The 15,035-nt window shown below is 44.3% G+C and overlaps 1 protein-coding gene across 1 annotated transcript in view; it reads left to right on the top strand.

Moving 5' to 3' along the window:
• Nucleotides 1–435: 435 nt before the first annotated feature.
• LOC135900958 (glutathione S-transferase 1-like) overlaps nt 436–15,035 on the top strand; it is a 39,358-nt gene continuing 24,758 nt past the window's right edge. Inside the window, exons 1-3 of the mRNA XM_065430587.1 lie at nt 436–576; nt 1,437–1,495; nt 4,363–4,504. Of these exons, the coding sequence (XP_065286659.1) occupies nt 436–576; nt 1,437–1,495; nt 4,363–4,504 (342 nt within the window). The remainder of the gene's footprint in view (nt 577–1,436; nt 1,496–4,362; nt 4,505–15,035) is intronic.

Consider the following 15,035-nt stretch of genomic DNA (forward strand, 5'->3'; position numbering starts at 1 on the left):
GAAACCATAAGGCCGCATTTCGGATCAAATGCTGCCGAATATGAGCCTGCAAAGCAATGCCTGTGACGAGGACCAAACTGTACTTCCAAACAATATTTTTTCTTCTTGCAAGGGTTCAAAGCTTTGCGTTTCCTCTGCCCGCGCAGAGGCCTATGCTCACTTTTACTTCTTGTCTATAACCAGGCTTTCTATACAGCGCGATTACTACGTTTCCTCCCTAAGCACCTGCACATTTTGCGAGCACTGTTGCCCGTGAACGCCCGCTCCACCATTGTTCGACCTCTGCTGTACACGTGTGCTGTTTTAATGTTTTCATAAATAAAGCCATTCAGGCCTGAGTTTTTGGCCTTTAAATATCCTTCGTCATCATGCTCTCACACCATTCAGTGTCGGTGTGCAGCGGAAGGAGCATCGCACAAACCCTTCGTCCCAGTCATGACCATTACTCTTTACAACATAAATGGGAGTCCACCCTGCAACTTAGTACGCTCACTCGCCAAGCATTTGGGCATTGAGCTGAAGCTCAAGAATTTGGACGCAGCCAACAAGGAGCACCTCAGCGATGAATACCTCAAGGTCTGCCGCAATGACAGAACTATACGTAGTTAGAAATTAACAAATTGCGCGCTGTCCGGATATGATCGGTTCCCACAAAGTGTTTTCCTCGCCGAAGTGCTGCATCTGAGTTTTTGTATTGCAAGCTGAGACAAATTAAGGGAAACAAAATTTCCGAGATTTTCTCTTTCTTCAGGTCGCCAGTTCTCCGCATTGTATTGCATTAGGTTGTTTTTTTTTCCAATAAGCTCGAACTTAGGCACATACTATTTTCGAGGTGAAATATGTTCTTTTTGTGTGCTCTCGAGCAAGCAACTGCTGAAACAAGCCAACCACGTAAAGTATTAGTGTGCCCACTATAATGGTCGTTGTCGATGACGGCATTACATACGTTCTGCAGGCTTTTTGGCAGTAGGTGCAGGACTAAGAATCCTTCAATGCACACATAGTTGGAATAGAGTGTACGCCTTCTGAATTCGGTGATGCGTAGACGTTATCCTCAAGTGTTTGCAGATCATGTATTTGTCTAGGGTCCTGGCGCTCCTTTACTTAGGCTCGTTGCAGTTTTCTCAGTGGAATATCTCAATGACTTCACTGATGGTTACTTCTAGGCGCGGCCTATAAAACGAACAGCAGAACGTTGGCGCTCGAGGAATGTTTCCCTAAACACTTGGAACAATTCACAAATACTGTCAAACATAACTTATGCATCTGCCGCATACTTTGCACATGCCTGCACAAAGCATTTTTGACGAGATAGATAATTATTATGATTGGTTTCTTTACGAAGTTTGTACGTGACTAAATACTTTGATGCATGCGTTTTCTGCAGCACGTTGGGATAATCGTGCTGGCGCACACTTATTGTGTTCGTATTCCAGGTCAATCCTTTCCACAAGGTTCCTGCGATTGATGATGAAGGTTTCATTGTGTATGAAAGGTAAAGCTTGAATCAGTATGTTGGTTCTATGTTGAATTCTTTTTATCCGGAGTCAAACAAACTGAGACAGTTCTACATAATTAGAGATATACTACTAGATCTAAGCGATGTTCCAGTATGTGCGTCATTGTTGCCTACAAGCTTAACGTGATTTAGCATCACTATATGCGGCATAAGCTTTCATTGCTAAGATCTTTTCGGCAGTGACTTTCAAGTAAATAGGATCGACATATTCTGTGCGGCAGTTTCATTCAGGGCATATTGCTGTCTCCGCTCACGAGGCATATTCGCCACGCGAAATTATTTAAGACGACAACAAGCAAATGGGTAAAAAGTTTCAGTTTTTTTTAGCCACGAAACTGGCAGAATATGGGCAGAATATGAAGTGATTATTGCTTGTGGAAATCGTGAAGGTTACATAGTACCTACTTCACGGTCTAGCCTGGTCTTGACGGCTTGTCGAAATTTCAGCTTCGTGTGCTTTAGTCAGCATAGAGAGGTGCATCACGTACAAGAGAAGGGGGGCGTTAATTAAACAAAGATATATTAGACCTCACAAGTGTTACTAATTATTAGGCATTTTACAACATTTATTTAGCATATTTTGAAACCTGCCATGGCCGCCTGGGCATGTTTCTATATTTTGTTTGAATCGCGTGGGAAAGCCATGTTGCAAACAAAATCCGGAATTCGTTGTTGGTGGCACTGATCCACCTCGACAATTCTACCGCCTCGAAATAGTGCCTAAGGTGTTCGCACTAACTGTGAAGCTGTTTACGAACATAATTAATTCATGACAGGAAATGCCGATTGAACTTAGTCTCCTGGACGCATGGTTAGTCTATGGAAAAATTAAGTATTCTTCTTTTTTTTTGAATTTTGAAAGCTTTCTTAGCCATATATATATGAGGCTTCCTTTCAATTACCTCGTAGCACCTCTTTCCCTCTTTTATAAAACATTAGTGCGTTTATAACACAATGGCATTACCTTCCATGGCTAAATACAATATATATGTGGCTGAATGAAAATGATATTATTCTTGGGAATTTTACGTACTTTTCCATATTTATTGTTCTATCTATCTATGTCAATCTGTAGCCAATCCTCGACTCAAGCGAAGTTGGTTCACTGAGCACATTGTCTTATATATAGAGATTATAGCTGCTATGCTGAGTCAAACGGGTTCCTAGAACCTGATACCTGAGTGTGATAGCCGGAATATTAGCCTGTTGTGAACAGCACTAGACGAATTGGGTCTACTTCCCAGGACCCCTTTCTTGATAAGTAATTTTCTACTCTCCCTATTGGAAAGCTAGATAGCTGTAGAGTCTTTGTAGATATTTCCAGAGATATTCACGTACACCTTCTGTACTCCTCGATTAGGCAATGCCTCCATGACTGCTGGTACCTCTGTGGAATCAAACGCGTATTTGTAATCTTAAAAAAAAACATATGGCGAACTTCATTGTACTGCGCAGATTTCTCGCTTACCTGGTTGATTACCCGAACGCGATCTAATGTACAACATCCCTACTTTAGGCCAACCTGTTCTCTTGGTTGGTTGAAGACCTGTTATCCTGCATATATTAGAAGTTATCTTTGTGAGTATCTTATACAGTACTTAGAGCAAGCTTATGGGCTTACAATTCATTTCTTTAGTGTCTTCATTTTTATGGATGACTAATATTTCGAGAAGAACAATATGCAGAAGACAAAGGTTATATTCGACAAACTCATAAGGAAACAAGAATTCATTATCACCAGTCAGCCTGTAATGTCCATGCAGGGGTATATTTATCTGGCTATATTACTGAGACGGGATCCTGATGATGAAAAGAAAATTTACAGCTGACGAAAAATGAGCTGTAGTACATACGGAAAGCATTACCAAATTCTGGTCACGAGTTTACCAGTGTCGCTGAAAGGAAAAGTGTGCAATTATTGAATTTACCGCTGCTAGCATATTGGGGCAAATAGCGACGGAACGAAAAATCTTAGTCGTAACGGTGAGAGAAAAAAACGACAGCGGTGCTGACCAGAGAGCAAATGGGGATTGTAGTTCACATCAAGGCAGACAAATGGAGCTGGGCAGGATTAGTAAAGCGTAGGGCAGATAATCCATTGACGATTAGATTTATAGAATGGGTTCCAGGGGAACTAATGTGGAGCCAAGGATGCCAGTAAATTAGTTGTATCGGGTGATGAAATTAAGAAATTACCAGGCGCAATGTTAAATCACCTACCTCAAGACAGGAACAATTGCATGTCGCTGGCAGAAGCATGCTTCCTGTAGTAAACGTGGTCACAGGCTGGTGCTGAAGATAATATGATGCTTTTTAATTAACTGCTTTGATGCTTTGGATAAGCACCAATCGCAAAAAATTTTTTGTCGTGAATCAAAACCACGTCAGAGACATTCGCATATGACTGTCTGAATATGCCTATACACATACACACCTGGTATGTACTTTATGGCTGTACTGCTAGATGGTGCAGCCTGTCAACGGGAAGCGTGAGAGAGGACCTGGCTGCATACGCAGCTCATACGCCTCAGCGGTGGAAGTACGGTGTGTCACTACCTTGCTTCAATGCTAATCGCTTTAAGGGCGACACTCATCACGAGATGCGTTCTGCTGAAATCATTTATTATAACTTCGTGGTCCGCGTTATATATTCTAAACAAAAGCCAATGAATAAAGGAGTCAAAGTTGCTTAGCGGCAATGGTAAGAGTAGCATAATTTTAGAAATATCCGACCTTAAAGTGTTCATGAAATATATTAGCGTTCGAGCTAAGTCTAACGTGCTTCATGGTTTAAACAGAATTGGTTTGCACATAACGACCGTTATGTTCTTATTTCTATACAGCAATGCCATCGTCTACTACTTGCTCCGGAAGTACGCCCCGGAGTCGGAGCTCTACCCGGCTTGCATCAAGACGCGCACTCGCATAGACCAAATTCTCTCTGCAGTTGTCACTACAATCCACAATGCAACAATAGACACCTTCGTGAGTACTCAGCTTTCACCTGCTTTTTGTACACACCCATCAGATTTTAAAATACTCTGATCGTGATGTCTTTGTAGTTTCATCAAGATAAGTCGAATACCTTTGTATCGAAGTTCTTCCGTCAAATGCATTTTTGAGGGGTACGGAGTAATAATTTTACAGAAGCGCGAGTGGCTAATGCGACTGGTAGCAGTGACAATGCCTCTAGTAGCGGGGCAGTTTCGGGACAATAAACCCCATAAGCAGGTGGTCTACCTTACTTATAAAATAAGCTGTAAAACGTGAATAGCACCCCACTTTACCTTTGCAAACAATTTCAGTGAAGTATTGAGTTTAATATGCAATCATACGGCATTTTACTACAGGTCTCTTACTGGGGAATGCAAATGCTTCCTCGGGTGCTTAGAGCGCTTCTTCTAATTTGTTAATGACAATAAACGCGACATTATCTTGTGGAGCGACTTCAACATGGAGCTACTATGTGAAAACAGTCGCCTCGATAGCCTTTAGGTATTTCTGCTTTCTAACGGTTGCTCCAATGCAATCGAGGACCCTATTCGGGTCACGACTCAGTCCGAAACATTGATAGATGTTTTGATAACGAACTTCGACGTTTCACTAACCAGAGTTCGTATAGTTTGCTGTTACATTAGCGGCCACGTGAAAATTGATTTTAATAGTGAATGTTATTAGTAAAATGGTTGTTGTTGTGCAGTATACTTGTTTCACGCAGATGCAAAAATGAATGTTGATTTTCATTTTAGCTCTTATTTCTTGCTTTATTTTTGTCTTGAGAGGTAAACAATTCTCTGCATTTTCCGTCATTGTATACAATTTTACATGCAAAGGGAAATGGCACCCCTAAGATTAGTTTCTCGTGTCTGTACGTCAATGCCTGTACCTCACAAAAGGTTGTTTAGGCTAACCAATAGACCCAATATATTATTAGGCATTTTTAGGAAGCACACCCACTTGCCAAATGTGTGGTTTGCGCCGCAATTCTGTGCGAGGTGATGACGAAATCAATTCCACAAGACATACTCTTTGAATATTGCTGATGGCATCTACTGGAGGCATCAAATGCGACTTACCAGCCGAGCTCGGAACAAGAACTTTAACAACTCATCAAACACCCTTGCCTCGAGACTGAGTACATTGAGCAAACGACCTACCAGCAACATTTCTCGTACAGCAGTGAACAGTAGCCTTCCGGCAGCCGTAAGAGACAGCCAGCGCCATCACCTGCTGTCCTCAATAACAAGGCCATGACGAATGATACTTTGTTATATAGGGTGTTGTGGCGCAAAAGCAACTACGGATATGATGCTCACCATGACGAAGGAGGAGGCGCGCGTTTTTTTGCCAGGAGGAACATTCAGTGCATCGTTGTAACGCAACAATTCATAAGGTCAAGAAAAACATCTCTAGCTTTTGTGGGCACCAGCACAGTCTTCAATAACAACTCCATGTCGAAGGAGAGTTAGTTTTCTAGGGCTTTATGGCCCAAAGCCAACTATGACTATGATGTGCACGATCACGAAAGAGTAGACGCGCATCTCTTGCCAAACGATGCATTCAACGTAGGATTGTGACGCACCTGTTTGATAACGTCGAGAAAAAGCTTCTTTCGGCGGCGGGCTGCTGCTTCAGGTGTACAGCCGTGGCACACCGAGCAAGGGGCTAACGACCTAAGGGGAGCTGCTCAAAGTGTCAAGGAAGACACGCGTCTTCAATGTGTTCCAAAATGGGCGCTAAACGTGTTCACGTAAGTACGCCGCCAGAACTGGCAACTAGCAGTGCTTCCATGTATGCTGTGTCACGCGGAAATAAGCGAACTAGCATGGACACTTTACTTCTGCATATGTTCAGAGCTTGGCAACTGGATACAGGCTGCCGAGAGCTCATGCTACATAAGAGGTATGCTGGATAACGATGGCCAGTGAACTTGCATGATCGTATATGTCGCAGGAAAGGGAAGGCGAGCCTCAAGGTCTTAGGAGAGATTGACCTTAATGTAACATTTTGGAGACAAAGGTGGAAGCCGAAGTACTCGTCGAAGACTAGCGGAAGCAAACTGACAAAGTAAGCTCGACAGTGTTCACCACGTGATTGAAGCAGTAGAAATAGCACACATATGCGAAGTCCTTGTTGAACTACCAAAAGACCCCGAATTAATGAAAGGCCTACACAATTGCGGCCGACGACTGGCGGATGCCATTTATTTCCCGGACGGTCACCGAGAAGAAATCGTTAGCTTATTTACTGGGTCAGACGAGTTGTCGAAGATATTCGTAAAGATATTCATAAAATATTCGTAAGATATTCGTAAGATATTCGCCTCCTTTGAATTGAAGCTGTACTTGTCTGGACATTCCAGGGACTCAAACAATGATGATTCCGTTCACCCGCGCAGACAAGCACCTACTTCGGAGGAATTGCTGCATTTAGAACCAAGGTGTATTCTTAAAACTGCTAAAGTTTTGGCTGCTAGAAAACTTAGGGATCACAGAAGCAATTGAGCCATCCTCCCACGACAAGCAATTTTTTTAAAGATTTCTACGAAACTATTCACTTGCGCGATAACAGATGAGAAGTTTGTCTGCCTAGGAAGGACTTGCAAGCAGTCCTGCACGACAATGGTGCGGAAGCTATCAAATAGTTTCAATTCTTCCTTCATCAGTTATTTCAGAAAGAAGACGTTCTGCTTAGTTATGACGCAGCAGTCAGACAGTATCCTAAGGATGGCCACGCAGAACCAGTTCGCCCCTTGGAGGATGCGGCTACCAAAAAGAACTATATGCCCCAGCGTGAAGTAATCAGGAAATGGTCCCTTTGCTGCGTCGTCCCAAGGCACTGGCATGACTTTGCTGAAGAACCACCTGGATGAAGGCCCTAACCTCAGCAAGGTGTTGCTGCACTTTCACCTGCACCAGTGCAAAGTCGTTGCTGACGCCCACAAAATCTTCCCGCAGATTGTAATCAAATCGTGCGTCAGGGACGCCCTGAGTATCCTTCGGTTTTAAAAAAAAAGAACGCCAGTAGGAATATATGACATGCACCAGGTTTGCGATTATCGGATGACCCGCGTGCCCTTAGGTACGACGGCAAGCCCCTTTTTACTCAGCGCGTATCCAGAAACCACCGTCGAGTAACTGAGAAGTTTGCGAGTTACTTTTATGTGAGTGACATGGTCACCAGCGTTCCTACTGCCCAGGCCTCCTGTGAACTATGCGACCACGCTACAGAAATATTCGCAGAGGCTGGAATAAAGTTGCAAACGTGGGCGACTAACTACACTAACATGAAACGACGCAGAAAACAGTACGAGCAAACGAAGATACTCGGAGTACTGTTGAACTTCAGATCAGACAACTTAAGTTTAAACGTCGATTCGGTTATTGAATGTTTTCAAGGAGTTCAGGGAACGAAGCGGTCCATCTTGTGGACGTCCGCTCTTGTGTTCGACCCTCGATGTCTTGACGCTCCATTTCTGTTCCGCGCCGAGGTTCGCTTTCAGAACATTCGGCAAATGGGACGCGATAAGGGTTGCGAGATTCCAACCAAATTTTTCAGAAAGTGGGGGCCCCGTGATTCAAATAAGTGCCTGATATTAGGACCGTGTGAGTGTCCAAGCTTTGTTTACTAACTAGTAATTTGCACTCATGCGAAATAAACGATTTCACGGACGCAAGCAACGGAGCTTACGGTACTGTTGCTTACCTGAGGCACAACCACGAAATGGCATATGTAATATGCTCATGGCGAAAGCTCGAGTTGCTTCACTAAGACAGCTATCACTTCCACGACTTCACCAGTTACCGAAGCTTTAATGGGTGCCTGACTTGCGAAGTACATAGCTGTCACTCAGGCAATCCATTTTTTTAAATGCTATTTTTGGACCGATTCAAAGGTGGCTCTTAGTTGGATCCGAGGTGTCATTGAAAGATGGCAACAGTTTTTCATAAACAGGGTCACAGAAATTCAAGATTGCATGGACTCCTCTCAATGTAACCACTATTATTAAAAGGGAAGCGAGATGGCCTAGTTCCTCGGGGCACTTCAGTCTGGTCTATCAACGGCAGGGAAATTTTGTGGTGAGAAGCGGTTTGCTTAGCCAGACGTGAAGAATGGCCCAAGCACTCGGCTTCCAGTCTGCCTGTTGCACAAGACGAGCATAAAGAAGTACACACCGTTACGCTCCATGGCTGAGCGTCATTGGTTCACGCTCTCTTCGTCTTGTCAAGACACAATAGCTGGTTGCGGGTGCTAAGAGTCTCAGCATGCATATTGAAGTTTGTCGCAGCGTGCCATGGTCTGCGAACCGCTAAAGAACGCCTAACATCGGAGGAGCTTACTGCTTCCGAAAGGTATTGAATTTCAATTACCCAAAAGCAGCGATTCGGCCTTGAATTGTCAGCCCTTTTGCCAGCATGAGACTTACACAAGGCGTTGAAACGCAGGAATGGCATCGTACACCTTTATTGTCAAGGAGAATGAGTTGCTGTGGATTAAAAGGAGATTCGGGAATGCCGTGGACCTGCACGGCATCAAACACCCGAACATATTTCCCGGTGATCACTATGCCACTTACCTCATTGCAATGTACTTCAACCGAAGGCTTGTTGCCGTCATAATCCGCGATATTCCAAAGTCTCGTTGGAATCCGTAGCAGCATCCCTTCAATGCACAGAGCAGTGATCAGTGGTGTCAGCACACAGGCACAAAGGCCTGCTATAGAACAAGGCACGAAACACCCCATTTTCTTCAAAAAGTCTCGATGGAAAGATTGTCTGTTGAATTTTAAGAAAACGTTCTGACACGTCAAGCAATGATGATTAGCCGGACTCGCTGGAGTACATCTAGGTAAATGAACTGTAACCACAGTAAACAGTAAGATGGTACATGGAAGAATGTGTCTACAAGTGCCGCAGAAATTTTTTGAGCGAGGTAATGGAAATATAAGCCATACTAAAAGGGAGCCTTTAGCACATACAAACGTTCAAAATCCCCCTTCAAGAAACCCCAAGGACTCATTCGCATATCTCTGGCAGGCGATGAAACAGGTGGGTGCATAAAAAACTAACATTTCTCCTAAAAACGTACCAATAACATAAGGAAAATAGAATCACTGGAAGACAAGTCGCCTAACAAAGAGGTGAACCAGGCCGAGTCCGCCGCTTTCGAGAGGAAGAAAAGGGTTATCGCGCCGCACGGCTTCAACTCGTGAGCTCCGGCAAAACTAGCCAACACGAGATGGACAGCTTACAACCTAAGCAGCGAGCACTGTAGCCCTTGCAGGACATAATTATAGCTGCCAGGAACATATTGCAAGCTTCAGCTCAGCTCAATGTGCCACAACTGATTCCCCTTTCATGTGTTAGTCTCATGATGTGCATACTTCCGCATATTTCGATGAGCAGTTCGCGATGTTTACTGATAAAGTATTAAGAGACGGGTACACTAGGTACTTGAAGTACTGCTTCAACTGACTACCTGGAAAGTGATTGGGTATCACCCATAGCATAGTTCAAACCAAAATTTTTAGCATTTTCGAAGTTAACAGCTGCACCGCTAACTGCACAAAAATTATGCGTTATGGCAAGGGCAGTCTCTACGCTGTTCATATCAGCACAGAAAAAGGCGAGGTCGTCCGCATAGGCCCGTACACTCATCGGAATACAGTGTGAAGCTTACCAATTTCGCGCAAACAGCGGCTCCTAGTACAAAGTCAATAAAAGGTCGTACAATGCCTGACCTTGCCTTACCGACGCTTTGAGGAATATCTGTTTGGAGAGGCATCCAATATTAGCACGAGACATTATCATAACAGGGGCTGATTCCTTTAGGAAGCGAGATTGATTGTTTATGCGCTGCAATACCCGGAACAAGAAGTAGTGGTATACATTGTCTAATTCATTTGCCAAATAAACCTGCACTATTGTGACCTGACCTATGTTTCCTGCTACACATGTGATCCCAGACCATGCAACGTGGGTATTTCTCTGGATTGAATTTACTGTAATGTTACACGTTTGATGGTAGCCCACGATTGAATGAATTACGGTTTCAAGGCGGTTAGCTAATACCTTCAGGAACATTTTATAACCCGCACTGCAGAATGATATGGCACGATAGCTCTCAACTTTCAGCAATTTAGTTGCACCTCTGATTTTCGAATGTGTACGGTTCGCCAATTAAACGGCGTAGCGGGCAGGCATTTCAGTCTGTAAGCTTCCTTATAAACCTTAAGCGTAAACGAAGCAAGCGCAGATTGGCAACTTATCTATAATACAGCTGTGAGTTGAAACAAAATGGTAAAAAGAGAAAGACAGAGAAAAAAAGATGTCTTTCCACTTCACGGTGGGTGTCATGTGCTAGCGCGCTCAATATGGGTTACAACACGGTTCACGCCTGTCAGTACTTTCAGGAAAACCTCAGGACGCCTAAGTAGTGCTGATGAGGTATGAAAGCTAAATAATGAATGTGCAATTGAACGCCGCTAAGCTGTCGTTCAGGTTAAGCGCTGCGAGTAAGGTACGATAACGGCACGTGCTGCCCGTACCAGCCAGCAGCAGCAGCCTGCTGTGGCATCGCAGCATGCCACCGACGTCTTGCGTGACGAGAGACCGAGGAAGCTGCAGCAGCCACCGAGGCGGGCAGGCGCGCTGCAGCTAGTGGGGTGAGAGACACGGACGACGCGGCGGCTTCCAAGAGCCGAGGTAGGGTGACTTGGCGTCGCAGCAATGCCCACTTCCCTCACGCAACATTCGGCGGCATTTTTACAATTGCTAGTAAGTACAGCGGGGCGTGGCGTTTCTCGCGGCACTCGACGTTTCTGTGCAGGCGCGAGTAAGAGCGGGTGCTAGAGAGAAAATCTGGGAGCCTTTGCTCCTTGAATATGTGACTCTGCTTAGGCATCAGGGAGGAGGTTTCTTAGCGCGTGTTGTGTGCGTTTGTCCCCTAGGCATGCCGGCATTGTGGAGTGCGGTCGACTTTGTTTATCTTCCGCCGCTGGCTGCCCGCACAGTGAGACAGTGGGCACGGACGCCCCATTTGGCGGTCGCTGTGCCTGAAGAAGCAAAGTTCTGACTGGTGTTGTATAAGTCGCGGGTCGATTCTATCGCCGTTGCGATAGATTACATTTTTTACAACCACTGCTTCAGGAGAGAACGTGTAACCGGCAAACGGAAGCCTCAGGAGCGCGCCTGGGGTTACAATAAAGCGGGCGCCGCAGGATCTCCAGGGCTCCCAAGGGGTAGCGGGGGGATGAAAGCGGGAAGCAGGGAGGCCCGTGGGTTGGGGCCGTGTTGATAAAAACGTGCCAGGGTGTGTTCGCAAAAACATTGGCTGTCCGCCACAGCGTACAGCCGATCTTACACACCTATGGCACGCGCCGGCCTCGGCGAGCCCCAACCCATGGACCAGTCGGGGTTCTAGCCTTGGCGTCTCCGTTGCTGCTTTGGTGTCCTGGAGGCACCGCTAATAAGGCAAAGTAATGACGTGTTGTTTGAATGAGGTAAAAACACGATTTAATAAATTTAATTACGTCGAGCCGCCAACTTGCGACGATAAGCTCAGCACTGCCACGCCCCGCGACTTCTGTCGGCATGCCTAGGAACCAACGCATACAACACGCGCTAAGAAACTCCTCCGTAGTGCCTAGGCAGAGTCATATATTCAAGAGGGAAAAGTCCCCACATTTCCTCATTAATCCCCGCTGTTACTCGCGCATGCGCGCAAACGGCCGCCGTCTCCACAAGTGCCACGCTCCGCTGTACGCCACCTGGCGCGCCATCGCGGCAGCATAGGCGGCCGCTTTCGCCAGCTCTGCTCCGTCGAGGCTTGCTTTTGACGTGGCATCGCGTCATTGGAATTGGAACTCCGCCGAGGCGTGCTCGTGACGTCATGTCGTAGCCAACGGCAGTGCGAATTTTGGTGCCATTCCGCTGCTACAGACGACAGACGCCCGCTCCTAAGTTCGGTGCACTTTAGTTACCCAGGACTGCTATCTAGTACACGTTCGAAAAGCCGACGTTTGATTTCGCATCACGCAATTGGCCTAGATTGGCCTAGGCCGCGATATCGGTGCCGCCCGGACAATCGCGCGAGGCGAAATCGAGCGTCGGATTTTCGAACGTGTACAAGATAGCGGCCCAGGATGCCGTCCGTCCAATGTCGTTGTGCGTTGCACACCCAGGCTGATACTAAAATAAATCTAGAGAGGATACGATAGCACCGAGGCTAATACCGAAACTAGTCAAGAGGAGGTGCCGGGGCCTCCATAAATATACACTGCCAACAAAAAGCCGATCTTTCTTGCCGTGGACGCCGAACACTTGACACGAATCGAGCGACGGCGGCCGCTTGCTCGCGAAAGACAGCGACGCTGGAGGGAGGACCGATTCGTCGGTTCGACAACGTGAAGCAGAAGCCACCCTTACAAAAATGTTTATAGAAAGTCCATAGACAGTCCATAGACAGTCCATAGACATTTGTCTATGAAGTCTATAGACTGTCTATAGACATTTCTTAAGACTGGCCTATAGGCAGTCTAGATTTATGGCCGCACACTTTTTATAGACTGGTCTATAAAATGTCTGAGTTTATAGACTGTCTATAGACATTTCCTTAGACTAGTCTATAGACAGTCTATAGACTTATGGCCGCACACTTTTTATAGACTAGTCTATAAAAAGTCTGAGTCTATAGACTGTCTATACACTGTCTATAGACTGTCTGTAGACTTATGGCCATACACTTTATAGACTAGTCTATAAAAAATCTGAGTCTATAGATTGTCTATAGACTTTCGATAGACTTATGGCCATACACTTTTTATAGACTAGTCTATAAGAAGTCTCAGTCTATAGACTGTCTATAGACCGTCTATAGAGTTATGGCCATACACTTTTTATGGACTAGTCTATAAAAAGTCTGAGTCTAGAGTGTCTATGGATTAATTAAAATTCATGTTTGTAGACAGTTGTCTGCATAATGTCTATGGGCAAGTGTATAGGCTTACAGTTCTACTTTTGTAGAATGAAGTCTATGGAATGTCTACAGACAAATGTATATATACTATAGACATTCTATAGACTTCAGTCTACAAAAACAGAACTTTATAATCCAATACACTTTTTTCTATGACATTCTGCATACACTGGCCAACAAACATGCATTTTCAATAATTTATAGACACTCTATAGAGACAGACATTTTATAGACAAGTCTACAAAGAGTGTATAAGGCCATAACTCCATAGCGGCTATCTACAAGTTAGTTTACATTTTTCATTACATGCGGTAGCAAAACGTTTTGATTGTATTTCATTTCATTTTATAGATATGAAATGCATGGAAATGCATGGAATGCAGATATTATGCATGTGCACCTGTTCCTTTTCATCTGCACTTATGCATTACCGTTAGTAGATTAATAAAGCTCCTGAACCAGCTGTACTTTCATACATGTTGCATAAACAGAAAGAATTTATATAGTGCTGAATCATGCAGTGCAAAAAATAAAACAAATGCACCGGCAATGCATTAACCGTTTTTATTGCTCGATATAATACATGAATTCCTTAAATTCTTGTCTTATGCTATCATGGAAACAGATTAAATACTTACACTACTCCTTGGCAAGCAAGCTTGACTTTTGTGTCATTAGTCCCAAAGGTGCTGCAGGTGTACGCTGCAAATAAGTACATGCAGCAATATGAGGCAAAAATAAAAGATGTGTATTCTTTGTATGTTCATTAAGCAGCTGAATATATTTACTCAAACCATCTAAGTCAATACTTAATGCGGTTTAACTATGACTAATGGCTGCTTGTCAATACAAATCAGTACCTTTATGCAATGTTCTATTGCATGGTATGGGGATCAATTAAACAGCCACAACTGCTGCTCGTGTCAGCAACAGTATGTTCCCTTTTATGACAAGTTCATATATGATGCATTAATGTACTTATCCGAAATGGTCCCTATATTTATTGCGGAAACGTTACCCAGTTGGGCTGTCTGTACAGTTTTTTTGGCTGGTAGTTAAGTATGCCCGTGCAGAGGGATGTTTTCAGAAGACGTGACTGGAATATTCCCAGTATCATGCCTAAGATTGTAATTTATTTTGCTTAGTACACATTGAAATGTATTTCTCATACTTTTAAATGAATGGGTCATTCGCCATAACTTCAACAGATGGCAGATGGGTTGATTGTATTGATATGGTACCTTAATTTCTTGCAGGTAATGAGGCCTCTTGGGCATGCTAACAGGTTTCCAAGTTAGGTATACCACATGAGCACCCGAAATACCACACGAGCACTTTGTGTCATGGCACGACAGATATGCACCTCCTAGGAAACAGAACTGATAGTATAGTTCGAATGAATTCTATCACAGTAAATTATTTAAGGTGCTTTGAAAGATGAAAATTTTTTCTAGGCTATCGAGGTTCAGGACGTTAAGTTAACGCAAAAAAAAACATATTGAGTAAGAAATGCCTTGTCAGTCTGCTTGACTTTCTTTTT

This window comes from Dermacentor albipictus, chromosome 2 (genome assembly GCF_038994185.2).
Source record: "Dermacentor albipictus isolate Rhodes 1998 colony chromosome 2, USDA_Dalb.pri_finalv2, whole genome shotgun sequence".
NCBI lineage: Eukaryota > Metazoa > Arthropoda > Arachnida > Ixodida > Ixodidae > Dermacentor > Dermacentor albipictus.